This window comes from Epinephelus lanceolatus, chromosome 17 (assembly GCF_041903045.1).
Source record: "Epinephelus lanceolatus isolate andai-2023 chromosome 17, ASM4190304v1, whole genome shotgun sequence".
In the NCBI taxonomy this organism is placed as follows: Eukaryota; Metazoa; Chordata; class Actinopteri; order Perciformes; family Serranidae; genus Epinephelus; species Epinephelus lanceolatus.
The window spans coordinates 26262120-26276923 of record NC_135750.1 but is presented as its reverse complement, the minus strand read 5'-3'; the positions used below and the strand labels follow the sequence as shown (position 1 = coordinate 26276923).

The 14804-nt window shown below is 41.4% G+C and overlaps 2 protein-coding genes across 2 annotated transcripts in view; both read right to left on the bottom strand.

Moving 5' to 3' along the window:
• Positions 1-160: 160 nt before the first annotated feature.
• Positions 161-6897, bottom strand: LOC144458436 (uncharacterized). The gene is made up of 7 exons (XM_078160919.1): positions 6788-6897; positions 6522-6705; positions 1703-4966; positions 1408-1587; positions 1129-1301; positions 928-1045; positions 161-363 (listed from the first exon to the last, which is right to left on the bottom strand). Exons 1-7 carry the CDS (start codon positions 6895-6897, stop codon positions 175-177), a joined length of 4218 nt encoding a protein of 1405 aa, XP_078017045.1. The 3' UTR covers positions 161-174.
• A 2178-nt stretch (positions 6898-9075) lies between these two features.
• The window catches only part of itga9 (integrin, alpha 9), a 64902-nt gene continuing 59173 nt past the window's right edge, over positions 9076-14804 (bottom strand). The window contains exons 27-28 of the mRNA XM_033613566.2: positions 13941-14060; positions 9076-11406 (exon numbers count right to left, since the gene is read on the bottom strand). Of these exons, the coding sequence (XP_033469457.2) occupies positions 11308-11406; positions 13941-14060 (219 nt within the window). The 3' untranslated portion in view covers positions 9076-11307. The remainder of the gene's footprint in view (positions 11407-13940; positions 14061-14804) is intronic.

Below are 14804 nucleotides of genomic sequence, written 5' to 3'. Positions count from 1 at the left end.
GTCCAGCATTACATCCAATCTCAGCTTCAGTATAGAATATTTTATTTCATCGAACTTGCTGGGGTGTCCTTGAGCATGACAGTCTGTGAAAGCTCCTTCTGAGTGGGTGTCACGTTATTCTATCAACTCAAGAACAAAAATGTTATCTGTGTTAGGCTTTCTAAGGGGCAGTTGTCACTTGTAGCCAACTGGTGGGGCAAGACTAGGTGCTACAGGGTGGGATGAGGTCTTCCTCAAACCCAGCTCATCAGTCTCTAGGTTAGACGTCTGCTGGGCTCGATGGATCTCCAGTTTCCGTCTCCACTGGAAACACAAGGCTGTAGCCTCTTCACCATCTGAGTTCGGCTCAGGCTGCTTCAAACCCTTGAACAAGAGAGTAATTGTACAGCTTTAAAGGGACAGTTCATCCCAAAATCTAAATTTCATATTATTCCTCTTACATGTAGTGCTATTTATCAGTCTAGATTTTTTTGGTGTGACTTGCAGACTGTTAGAGATATCAGCCTTAGAGATGCCTGCCCGTCTTGAATATAATGGAATCAGATGGCACTCGGCTTGTGGTGCTCAAAGTGCCAAAAAAAGACAGACCTTGTTGTGAGCAGTTTCATGTAAGAACTATTTTTATTTCTACCAAACTACACCTGCTAACCTGCAAGTCGAGTGCCATTTAGCTCAATTATAAAAGAGAGAAGGCAGACAGCTCTACAGCCGATATCTTCAACACTCAGCAACTCACACCAGAACAATCTAGATTGACAAATAGCACTACAGGTGATAGGAAAAATATGTATTTTTGATTTTGGGGTGAACTGTCCCTTTAATGGTTCAGGAGACAGTACACACAACAGAGTGTTTGAACCGTATCTATCTATAATACATGGAAAAGACCATATATCAATGTAGATATGTTTCTGATGTTATATTTACCGTGATGCAGGCTGTTTCTGCAGCATGGACCCCACGCAAGACCGTCTGGAGTAGATTTTGCGTGTTCTTCACCAGGATCTCATCAGATGATTTGCACCCAGGTGTTACAGCATTGACACTAAATAAGCATGAAAATAACCTCTTTACAAATTTTCTCTTGCTTGGTTTTCACTATGTGATTTATGTTTACACTCTTCTGACCTGGAGATGATGTTGAGCTGGTTGGTGATGGTGAGAATCTGCTCAACTATGAGGGAGAGTTCAACTGTACACTGTTTATCCAGGCAGTGGTTGGCAATAACTCTGATGAACTGAGTCACTGACTGACAGTTTGAGATAACATCTTTGGCCGCACTGACAAATGCCTCTTTATTCTGGAAAAAAAAAACAGGAATGACTGAGGGTGTTGTGGATGAGGATGCCTGCAAATATCAAGGTCAAGACAGTAACGTATGTCAAGTGCCCTCTTGTGGTCCTTACTGGTATTGGGCCTTTCTTCTTCAAGTACTGAGTCATGTAACAAAGTGTGTCAGCCATCTTCCTGGTCACCTGGACAATTCTGTTGTCCTTGGGATCCCAGCTGTCACTTTCTTGCTTTAGGAAAAGAGACGTGTGGGTCAACGAAGGAGATTCTTTGAATGTGCCAGACCAGACACCGTCCTGAAGGGAAAAATAGGGATTTATTGTGACATGAAGGAATCACTGAACCTTAAAATTGTGTTAATCATGAGACACCTACATCTTTTTCCATATTTCCAGGTTCATATTTGGCCACAGCTGCCATGTTCACATCTGGTTCTGCAGCTTCTACATCTTCTGTGTTGCCTTTCTGCCAGGATGTCATTGTTATGTCAGAGGGAAATTCCACTTCCTTGACTTTCAATGGGATTGTAGCCAACGCGTCTTTAATATCATCAGGTGCTCTGCCCTGTAGACCAGCTCTGATGTACTCTTTAGCCTCTTGGTGAATCCCATCCTGCTTCCTGATCTCCTCCACCACATAGTGAGCTTTTGCAGACCAGCACTGTATCTGCACATCCAGACTGAGTGTGTCACAAATGTAATGAGTCTCTACGATGAGCCTCGCCCTGCTGATTATATCTGAGATCTGAAAAGACAGGTGGTCGTTGATAGACCTCAGGTTAGAACGGGCACGTGGGTCGCGGACGTAATGTAAGCAGTCCTCGACTCTCTTCGTCGCTTGTTTTACATTTTCAGAAAGTGTTTGAGCTGCATTTTCAAACTTCTGCTCTGCATCTTCTGTGTTGTTCTCCCTGAAGTGTTCAGCAGCAAAATAAGCAATGCTGACAATATTTTGAAGTGCTGTATCAAAATCCTTATTTGCTTTGCTTAAATGACTAGAAAGCACCTTAATTTTAATCAAAAGACGTCTCTGAAAGAATTCAGACTTTGCAAGTTGCATCACACTTGGTATTGTGTCAAGCTCTTCGGCAGCTTTGAGATAGGCGTCAGTCAGGGTTTTTAGTTCATCCTGGTGTCCTGTTAACTGTTTTGATTTGTAAGCACTCTTAGAATTTAGGCTGGTTAGCCTCGCTGCCTCTTGGATTCGAAGCGAGTTCTCTGACAGCACTGATAGGTGTTTCTGAGGGCTCAGCTGGTTCATTGCAGTCGATGTTCCCAAAATCTTATCAAGAGAATTGAGCAAAATCTGAATCGAAAGGCCCCAGAGGATACAGAGTCCCTCGAGCTGATCTGCCTGTTCTTCCACTGAGGTGGAAAACTCTACCAGATACTTTGTGTTGTTCTGGGCTTTGTTCAGCTTGTTGTGTAAAACGCTGAATGTTTCTTGACCATCGCTTTGTGAGGCTAAATCTGACGATGTCAAGAGCTGGACCACGTCAGCACCTAAAGTCATCACTTGATTTAGCTGCTGTGGAACAGTGGCCGCCTTTGTTGGCAGATTTCCTTGCAGCTCAGTATAAACAGTATGATACCAGGTTCCAGCAACTGGCAGTAAAACCTTTCGGGTGTTGTTGATAAGATCAGTAAACTGCGTGCTGTGTTTGTAGATGCTCTCCGTGCTCATCACCGAGCTCATCGCTGTCTCTTGAGCGGTCTGGACGAGCAGCGGAGTCAGTGACACCAGCTCTGCTCTAAAACATTCCAACGTCTGACAATCAACTGCATCAACAATGGCCGAGGCTTCTTTTGCAGCTTGAGCGTAACAGTTCGACAGCTCAAGAACACCAGTGCAGGCCCTGTTGAGCACTGTCACATCTTTCCCTTTAGTCACAGTCACAACTTCATACATGAGGGGTAAAAGGTCAAATTCAAGAGGCTTGCGGATCAGTTTGGGCTTATCGTAGACAGCTGGGATCTTTAAATCATCACTGTCATATTTATGAGCCAGTTCTGCTTCTATGGTTTCCTCATCTGTGTTCTCCTCCTCATGTTCGGTTTGGGAATCCCTCTCCACAGCCTGCAAAACAGGGGAGCCTCTTATCATATGATCCTGGTTCAGTTCACAGGTGTCTTTGACTGGTGCACATGACCGTGACATTACATCCTGACGTGCCCCCTCTCGCAGTGGACTCAGGAGATGTGGATGCTGTTGGCCATCCAGTCCCTTTCTGAGCACTTTAAAATGCTGAATAGCCATGGAAATATTATCTGAAAAAGTAGAATATACCTCCACATTAAGACTGGAACCTGAAAGCATCTCTCTGACCGACTCACCCACTTTGGTTCGAGATGACTGAACCTGTCTGAGCAGGACTAGGAGGCCATTCCTGTAGATGGGGTTATCACTTCTGTCCAAGTGTCTCCTCACTGAGTGAACTGCCAGCTTCATGTGACAAATAAGATTGGCTGCATGTTCATTAAACAGTTTGTAGCTTTGCTCTCTGTACGCTGCATCACATCCATGCTGATCATTGACCACCTCATTGATAGCGATACTGGTGAACTCCCTGACATCCATCACGTCACTGAGAGCATCCTGAAGCTGACTTGTCTCCTCCTCCCATTGTTGACACACCTCATGGAGCTTTTGAACAGTTTGCATTGAACTATCCACCAGCTCCAGTGACAACGGTTCAATCCGAGCCCTGAGTCTTGTGAGGCATACTCGTGAGTTCTCCACATTCTCCAAACTCTTTGCATTGACAGCTATTGCTGAGATAAAATTAGCCACTTGGATTATTCGATCAGTTGAGGATATCAAATCCTCAACTCGTGGCTGTATAAAACTCAGATCTATCTCTGTAGAAGAGTGTCCAACCAGGATCTGTCTGGTCACACCTGAAAGTTCTTCAACTGTAGAAGATGCCGTAAGAAATGTGTCTAAGACTTGATAGAGAACTGTTGTCAACAAAACTTCGTCAAGCATTTGTATTTGCTGCACCAACAGAGGGCAGATCTTCTCAAGGCTTTGCTCAGAATCATTCAGATCTTCTGAGGACTTTAAAATCCTTTTTATGTCAGACCACAGTTGCAGGATGTGACGACAATGACTCACCACCCTTTGCTGAAACTCTTTACGAGAAGTGTTTGCCACAACCATACAGTGAAACACCAGATCTCTCACCATGCTGTCAAAGCTGCTGCCTTGGATTGAGGAGATTTGGGTACTAGTAAGTAGTTGCAGCAGACTGTTCCTCCTCCCTATGTAATACCCACAAGTACCCAGTGATCCACTGTGGCATTCACTTTTCAGGGTTACAACAACGTCACTCACTGTGCTCTGCACCTTGTCCAGAATGTATCTCCGAGCAGCCTGTGCCTGCTCACTTGTAGGGTGTTTGATGGTTGTGCACATGGCCGTGTGCAGCATGGAGATGCACCTCCTCAAAGTCTCCAAGGAATCAAGAAGCTGTTTCGTTTGTCTGGGATCCTGTAAGGAATTTGCTCTGTCCACTGTCAGGCTGTTGAGGAGAAGCAGAGCCTCAGAAAACACCTGGAAAGATTTGAGCAGAGACTTGATGTCTGAGGCAGAGCCGAGCTCAGAGAGGCACTCCAAAACTCGATCAGCAGCTGCTACAACTCTCCTGACGGTAGCATCATCGTCCACTAACAGAACCTAAGAGCAGAGAGACAGATAAGGTTACTGGTTACTACTTGTTTCTTATGTTCTTCTAGTCATGCTAGCAACATGGAACTGTGGAGGGCATGTTGGCCTGTCAGTCCACCATTTTGACAAAAGGCCTCTTTATCAATTGGCCTGAAATGTGGTATAAACATTCATGGTCCCCAGTGGATGAAGCTGTCTGACTTTAGTGATCCTTTGACTTTTCCTCTAGTGCCACCAGGTTGACATTTTTGGCTTTTGGGGAAATATCTTGACAGCTGTTGGATGGATTAACATAAAATTTGGTTTTATACATTCATGTTCCTCGAATTTAGATAGCGCCTAGATCACGTAAAAATTGCAATTTGTCCAATACTTTGGTTAATGACAAAATACCTGTAAAACTAATTACATTCAGCCCCAGCTGTAACTTAAGATTTTATGCTAACTAGCAATGTTAGCATGCTAACATGCTAAGCTAAGATGGAGAACATGTTGAACATTATACCTGCTTATCATCGGCATGTTAGCATTGTAATTGTGAGCATGTTAGCATGCTGACATTAGCCTCATATGGAGCTGCTAGCATGGCTCATATTTTATGTTGACTGTATTCCTTTAAGGGCTTATTAAATATCACCAGGTCATGCAGTATTGTCACTGATCAAATTTAATGACAAAATGTAAAACCTAGAAACTTAAAAACTAAGTTTGTTTGCACATAAACACAGACGAACTTTAAAAGGTCTGCAAAGGTACTGTGACCTGCACTGCAGTGTGAGAGCATAATATTCTGAAAATAGCAATTATGGGTTCAGACAAAAGTCCTGGATCATTTTGCAATCTCATCCTAAACCCTGGACAATGATGGGAAACAAAGTTTTAATGAGTCTGCCTGCTCTGATGGTAAGCGCTATTGTCTGCAGAAAATGTTGAAATTCAAATTGCACAAATCACTGTATGAAAATATGATACTCTATTGTGTTAAAATTGTTTTGGAAGATCTAGACAGCATTTCCCATAACTAAGGAGAAGACAGGAGAGTTTGTTATGTTAAAGGTTATGACCATGTCAGTAACAAAGTTGAGTTTTGTGTCCTTTTTCCCAGTTTACAAGCTGTAGATGATGTAATCCCCCTTGACAAATTATAGACCATCTGTCCACTGACATCACAGATAAGATATCAGTCAGTAGCTGACATTAGAAAAAGTTCAACATCCTCACAAATGAACCAAATTTAAACTGTTATTTCTAACAACACTGGGAGTTTAGGCCAAGGATCATGGATGAATAGCTGAGATATTCCAGGTGTAAAAATTTAAAGCAGCCAGCAGTTCAGCCTCTCGATGTGTGAAATTGTATTCCCATTTAAGGACACCTCTTGGAAAGTAAAGCTGATGCAGCTGTGCAAGATAAAGCTATTGGAACTTCTCTTTCCTTTAATCAGTCAGTGTCTGCAGCCATTCCTTCCTCCCTATCTCTGTTTATTTTTAAAGTGTAATATCTAATATTGAATGGTATTTTTAGTAACATACTTGCAGCCAGGAGAATAAAAGTCATACTTTACTTTGACTACTCCCAGGAAGACGTTTTGTGTAGCAGTGATGAGCTCCTCTCTGTGCTCAGTCAGACTGGGCTGGATGCTGAGTTTCTGAGCTGCCAGCAACACATGTTGTCCAGACACGGTGACTGACTCCAACAGAGATGACATTTCCATATGCAAAACTTCATCCTCTGTGTCACGTATTTGCCTGGAAGTTACAAGCCTGGTGTTAATCTGATAATACATTCCACATGTCCTCTTAACCTCAGTAAACTGTGCCCTGTACCTACCTGGAGGCCACTGCTGCCATGTTCGCAGTGGCCTTAGCCACAGCCTGAGCTGCAGCCTCCAGCTGGCTGAACTGCTCGGGTTCCTCCGCAGTGTCACACAGCAGCACCATGTGGCATAAATGACTTGCGATTGGTGCGACCACCTGCTCCACTGCCACAGTCCTGATCAACCCATGATCCAGTAAAGAGGACATATTGAACAGAGTGTTTCTGTCGTATTAAAAGAAAGGCAGCATTTGCTGTGGTGTTCCTGCTGTGGATGTATTAATAATTCATGGTGCTCCACAGAGGAGCTTATGCCTGGTATCAGTGTTTCATAGCAACTGGGGTCACCTGACCAAACACACAAAACCTCACCTGGTTTAAAGAGCGATTAGCTGCATTTTCCCCCCCCCTTGATGTTAGGTTTTGTATGCAAACCCACAGTGACACTGCTCACACAAACAGAATGTACTCTACAACTTAAAATTATTTTCATTATCAATTATTCTATCAATCAGTATTTTCACAACAACAATTTTCACACAACAGACATAACAAAGCATCTGACACTCTAATTAATGCTTTTAAGACCTTTTCAAGATATTTTTTTTATCAAGATTAAAGGCTGATTTTGGGGGGGAAAAACTTATTCAACCATTGCAGGTAAATTAAAAGGTAAGTATGTAAGAGGTCCTGTGCAGAGAAAGGTGATATGATTATTAGAGTGAGTTAGGTTGATCTACATTTTGCCAACGGTTTAGTTAAAGTATGAGGTAAAACAACAGTATTGGGTTCAGTGGTAGGTTTTAAAAGATTTGTAACATCAGAAATGTGAACTCGCAGATAAACTTGACTCATTTGACAAAAATAAATTACAGATGGATAAATGAAACAGGTAGAATATTTGTGGCAATTAAGGCCTCACAAATTCAAATTTAAAACTATTTTATGAATTTTAAGGCCTAATGTTTAGCTGAATGTTAAGACCTACAGACACCCTGATAGCATTATGACAGAATCAGTTGAGTGTATAATTGATTAAAGTGTTATTTAAAACACATAGTTGCAATGGCGTAAGGTAGTTACAAAGGGCCCCAGTACATGCTTCCTTTCATGACAGGCCCTAGTGCATGCAGGATACTATTTATGTGTTTAAACTACCATTACCACATAATGTCATTGTCTCATTACATGATCAAATGGAGACTAGACATTGTTTAACACCTACATACATATTACCCATATGACATAATCATTACATATACATATTTGACAAAAATTCCAAAGAAAATAATGAACTATTCATTTTTTAAATTATATTATTCATAGTTTATGTAGAAGAAGCACATATTTTATAATATATTTTGTCATAGATTGCTACTGACTGTTTTACAAAAAAACAAAACAAAAGAAAACCATGATGGGGATGGGCTTGCCTTTTCAAAAGGCATATATAGCCATGGAAATGGCACCACTTTTTATATTATGTTAGTTTTTTTTTTAACACAGGCATATATCCAAGGTGGCAATCTAAATTACCCACAAGGCCCTGTTTTCTGCCCTACATAATGTAAAAGGGCCCGCTCTCTCTATGGGCCCCCTAACCTCAGTGGCCCCAGTGTAACTGCCCTGCCTGCACTGTCTATATTTACGCCCCTGCAGAGTCAAATTTTTTAATCAATTTTGTTATCATAGGAAACACTGAATTCCCTAAAAGATTTAAAGTGGTCCACCTTTGCTGAATGACCCTTAGTAAAATGTCAGAAAAAATTGAAAACTGCCTGTTACATTTTCTAACTGATTGAATTCCCCTAGATCACGTTTCAAAAGTTCTAATTTTATCCAAAGAAAACCCACTGATATTTCATTTACAAGAATGTGTAAAATGTAAAAGTGTAAAAGGTGTAAATTCCTCATATTTAAGAAGCCAAAACTAGAGATTTTTTGGGCATTTGTGCACCATAATTGACATATTATAGTCTCCGATACTTTTCTGTTAACTGACTAATCTTCTCAGCTCTAGGACGTATACATACTGTATACAGGCGATGAAATGTTAGACCCTTATCAATAAAATCCTGTTTTTGCACAAGAAAACCTGACATTTAAGCAAATATTATTGCATGTACCTTCTAAAAAGTATTTAACAAACTTTGAGCATGTAGTTGTTTATGTAGTATGCAGAGTTCATGTCTGTACATTAACAGTAGAGCAAAGCAGCCAGCAGAGAGCACCACACACCATCAAAAACAAACCAATCAACAGCCACACTGGACTCATGGTGACAAAAACAGCATACAGAGCCATGAGATTTCACTCTAAAATTTATCAACAGATAAATATACAGCTCCAACATGACTTTAAACATCAAACATACAGCACACTATAATGGAAATGATATTCAGTGACAGTAGTATACTCAGGACAAAAACCCCAAATAACGGTGAGATAAACGGTGACAACAAAACATACAAACAAAATATAATCATCACAGTTCAAATTTACCAAAAAAAATGTCAAGTGTCGGTTTCTCTGCATTCAGGTATAGCATCGGTTTAACAGATGCAGAGGGAAGACGTGAATGTGTACAGTATATGCCGTCATGCCAGTGGAATTAAATGGTAAAATAAAGTGTATCGGATCAATACAAGATTCATACAGCACAAAACAGAGCCAAAGCAATCATAGTGAGCCATAAAGTGTCTTAGCACTGAAGTGTGAAACATTAAAATATAGCTTTTGTTCTTTGGCATTGCACGTTTACATCTGGTCTACTGTAATACTGAATGTATTTTTCCTTATGTTAGTTTGCAATGAAGCTCTTCAAATGCACAAAATGCTTAATATTCTTACTCCTTTGGGGGCATTTAATATAACATTTAATTCACTGTGTTCTGCAAAATCCCATTCACAGTCAAGCCCAGCTTTAAAAAGACCTTCAAGAACATGGGGGGTAAAAAATGTGAGTACCGAGGAGCTGTGAACTTTAATAGTGGCAGATTTTCAGGGAGCTGACATTCCTCCATGTTGACTTAAAATGAGCTTTTCCCATGAGCCCAAAAGAGCTCGTTTATGTGTAGTGATTGAGTGCAGCACATTCCCACCTATTTTTAGGGCATTACTCATGCCATGGGCCCCTGTAAATGACTGTAGGTGGACTCCCATCGCTGACTTTCATCTGGCCGTGGAGAGTAATCTATCTCATATTTCACGCGAAAACCCAATGCCTAATAACATAATAGTAAAATTAAATATGGTCCGCGTAGGTGAAGTCTGGAGAGGATTTGGAAATAAATCATGATCAGGTCTCGTGTCATGACGTATAGTGAGCCGTATCGTACAGTATTTCAGTCTGCACTTGAACCTGGAAGCTTACGGATGTCCAAGTCAGCTGCATACCTGAGCAACAGTTCCTTGCAAAAGCAGCTTCAGATAATTTACTGCGCATTGCACTTTCAAAGCATTTGTTAATTTAAAGCATTGCAGAGAGTAAAGATTCAAATTTATATCTGACAAAAATCCTCTTTTAGCACCTACAATCAACAGGTTTAAAGTCAGACTGTAACAAATGGAATGCTTATGATAAGTTGCAAAGCTTGTGAATGGTATTATTCACAACCCCTCCCCTGTATGATCAGGCATGGATAACACAGGAAACATGACAAATAAAGTGTTAACAGAGAATTCTTGCAGTGTGGTTGATTACCACATACTGGACTAGGTCCTAATGACCTCAGAGCATGTGACCATGAGACAACTCTGACAACACTAACGGATGACATGAGGACACAGCGCTTTAATCATTGTGTGTGTGAGTCTAAAACACTGAATTAGCTCCGGCTGATTATCTGTGGGAGGGAGGGGCAGTCAGATGTGTAAAACAGATATTCATAGGCCGGAAATAGTACAGAAAAGATACAATCTTTCACTCCCAGGAAGAACTGAATATACAAATGACTCCAATCATATACTATACATGACATATCTTTGGCATAGAAAGCATAGCTATGGAGCCAAGGCATTCATTCTTATCAAACATCAGTGCTTTTAGGAAAACATACTGCAGATATAGTATGTTTATAATGGCCTTCAAACCCCCATCTCTTCTCGAAGCCCAGTTTTATACAATATGGCTTAAAGTGTATGTATAAAAATAAATTTGCTATGTAACACAGCCCTGAGGGTTTTGTTGTCCACCAGTATTCATGCCGTCTCCACATCCCCATACGGATGTGGGTCTCCATCAGCAGCTCCGCTCTCGCTGGTTGGGAGTTACCTCCTTTGAGATTAGCTGAATTCCGCAGCAAGTGTCCTCTGGCAAGCCACACTGTCACCTCAGAAGCCTGTTTCCTGGACCCCCACCCACAAAAAAATATCAAGTCTCCAAAAAATATGGAGAATATGCTTCTCTTCCACATATGGAAGACTGAAGGGCCTGGTGCCACTGGGGCGGCTGGGCTGCGAGACCACGTGCTATTGGATCCTTCCCGACCCAATCCCTAATCTCATTGGCTCCTGTGGGACCCCCACTGCAAGTCTCAGTGGTTCTTTTCCATCCAGTCCCAGCTTTCATCGCTGTCCTTCCTGTTCTTCTCAGCCTCGATGATCTCTCTGTAGCGCCGACGGAAGAATCCCATCTGTCAGAGAGTGAGAGGGACACGGATCAGAGTGGTTAGTACGTTAGTGTGGTGTATCTGTGATCACATATACTTACATCACTGCTGACCATTCTCCAAAGCATGTCATAACTTGCTGTGAATAAGAGCTCAAATGCTGGCTGATATTATCACCTCGAATTATCTTATCACAGATATATCAGTGTAAGCAAATGTGTCTGAAATCCACTTACTTCCACTTTTTTGCAGAGAGTTAGATGATAGGATAGGTAACACTGATGTCTGTACAGTAAATATGAAGCTACAGTCAGCAGCTGATTGGCTGATTACAACACAATTTGGCATTACTGGTGGTTACAGTATGTGCAGGACTGTTTCTCAACTGAAGAAGTATTCCTTTAAGTAACAAGACACTGCTGTACATAGATCCAAAATATATATTGATGGTAATTTGGAGATGATTTATAAACAGTGCTGTCATTACATTACATTAGGGAACACTAACAACTGTTAGTATCAGTATTTTTTAACTGTAATACATCCTGCTTAGTGCATATCTTGGTTCTATTATTAAAAAAACCTAAGGGATTATTTTCAAAAGTATTTGTTTATGCATTTATGTTAAAAAGATATTGTCTGAACCAGTATGAGATTTTTCAGCTTTTTTTTTTTTCTTTAAAGATATTTTTTGGGGCATTTTGGCCTTTAATTGATAGGACAGACAAGCGTGAAAGGGAGAGACAGAAAGAGAGAGAGAGAGAGAGGGAGTGACATGCCGCAAAGGGCCACAGGCTGGAGTCCAACACAGGCCACTACGGCAACAGCCTTGTACATGGGGCGCCTGCTCTACCACTAAGCCACCGACGCCCCAGATTTTTCAGCTTTTTAATATCAATATTAGTATCAGACTTGAAAATCTTCTATCCTTGGGCCATAATTTTTTCTGCTCCTGCACCAACAAGCGCATCCTGACAGGGAACATCACTGCCTGGTACGGAAACAGCACCCAACAGGAGAGTACTTCATTCAGCTAAACACACTATAGGCGCTGCTCTAGCCTGCATTAAGGATGTTTACACCAGGAGCTGCAAAAGTAAGGCCAGAACAATTATTAAAGATCCTATACTGATCTATATTGATACTATAAACATTTCGTCAGCTTTTTGTCAAATGTATGTGGTCATGCCTCACAATACAGTAAAATACTCCCTTTAAAGTCTTTGTTTTATTCACTTTTCATCCATTTTAAAGGGAGCATTCTGTCACGTTGCAAGTCTTTGTGAAGCAGTCACAGTTCTGGACTCAATATAAGAAGCAGTGTGATCTTCGTGTGGTAATGCAGTTACTAGAGGGGACTTTTTGTTGGTGCTTTCAGGGGGTGCTCCCACAGACTCATGAAACTCAGCTGCAGGACAGCACCATTTTTAATATGTCTGGATTTGATTTTACAATGCTTGTAAATGCAGTGTTATTTGGGAGTTCACTCTCAGAGGTGTCAACAAATGTACCACCTTCAGATGTATTATTACACTACTAACATGGTTTTAAAAGGGGTAAGTCAAACCTTAAATTCACTGTGATGGATTACACAGCCTTAAATAATAACAAATAACTACAAGTTGCGATTTCTCCTGCAGTGAAACACATGGAAAACAATGTATGTTTGAGGGACAGGAAATCAATTTAAATCATCATGGCATGGTATGCTTTGAAAAATGGTCGGCAGTACTGTAAAGGGTGCACAATTTGAAGTTAATAGGCTCCACCACACAAAGGAGCCGACATGGATGGAAGCAAATCAAGCATTTCCTGTGTAGAAATGCGCTGCTTCTTTAGGATAGCAATGTATTCCAATTTTCATTTAACTACCAAGTGTAATGTAAGGGAGATATGAAAGGATGGAGCACAGTAGATTATTTGTGTGTATCTAAACAGAGCAGCCACGCTGGGATGATGCCGCTCTCACTACGACTCCATTCATTTATCTGCATTTGGCGACTAAAGTTTATTGATACAGACCTGTACTCTCCTCAGGCATTTCCTGAAGAGAGCAATACAGGACATGTGCTGCTCTTGTAAGTGGGGTTTATTTTGGCAGGGACCGAGGACCTGGGGATCGGGGGGAAATGTATCCCAGGACCAACATTCCAAAGCTTCGTTGTGGTATTCCCGGTGGAAAATGAGGCAGTGAAAAAGAAAAGGCGTTCTGTGCTAACAGGGCCTCTGGACATCAGTGTAATTGCCATTTCCCTTTTAGATTCTTCTTTCATGTGAGCGGTATGGTGTGAATTATTGTCCAGTCTGTGATTTGTCCTTTTCATGGTTGTTAAAGGCCCAACGCGAGCTCTCACCCCCACCTCTTCCCCTACCTCCAGCTGTCTCTGTACAACTGGATACTCTGCTGACACTTAGACACAGCACTTCTGGGGGTGACATGCACGTTTGTGACAACTGCTTCTTATTTACTAACGTTGCTTCAGCAGAATATTGCTCGAGTTTGGTGAGTTTTGCAACTAATGTTCGAAAATCACAATCTGTGTTGGTGTGTTGGTTACCTTCCAGAGTAGCACAGCTAACAGCAAAAAGATGAGGATTCCCACCAGCAGACTGATGGCGATGATCCAGCCGACTACGTAACCCCTCGGCTCCTGACTGTGGAGAGCCTCAAACACCAGCTGAAACACAACAACACTTCAGTCAGTCAGTGAGTCACACTCAAATACAAGACAGACACGGAGGGACACACAAGAGTAATCATGAAGTCATGTGCTGCTAATGATGCAATGCAGTGCAACAATAACAACCGAGACATGTCTTCTTTCAGCCGCTTTAGCTGCTGCCAGAACTCTCGATTTGATTCAAGAGGAGCTACATCTAAAACCTAAAACAGCGTGAAAGTGGATACTAATGGAGTTTATTTTATATAGAACACGTTCAATAAATCAGTACAAAAGAAAGACACAAAAACGGACAAAATCAATGTAGATTCAGAATCAGTTTATACTGTACGCTACTGAGAAACATCCACTGAAACACATTTTAATTTATTTTACAGAACTCTAATGAAAGTCCGCACTCTTCAGCCTGAGTTTTGAGCACACTCAGGGCTAACCCCAGCCCCATATGCAACAAACAGCCATGCAAAATATGTTTTCATTCACATAGTAAGTGATCATTTGTAGCCACGCTGGCAGCATGACTCTAGTCTGTTGGTCTGTTCACCACTTTGGTCCAGACTGAAATATCCGAACATCAATGAGATGGATTGGCAAGAAATTCTGTAGATATTCATAGTCTCCAGAGGATGAATCCTATTTAGCAATCAGTGTGCCCAGGATTTTGGTTTATGACAAAACACTTGTAAAACTAACCCTAGCTTCAATTTGTGTTTAGTTCTACTTGGCAAATTCAGTTCAGTT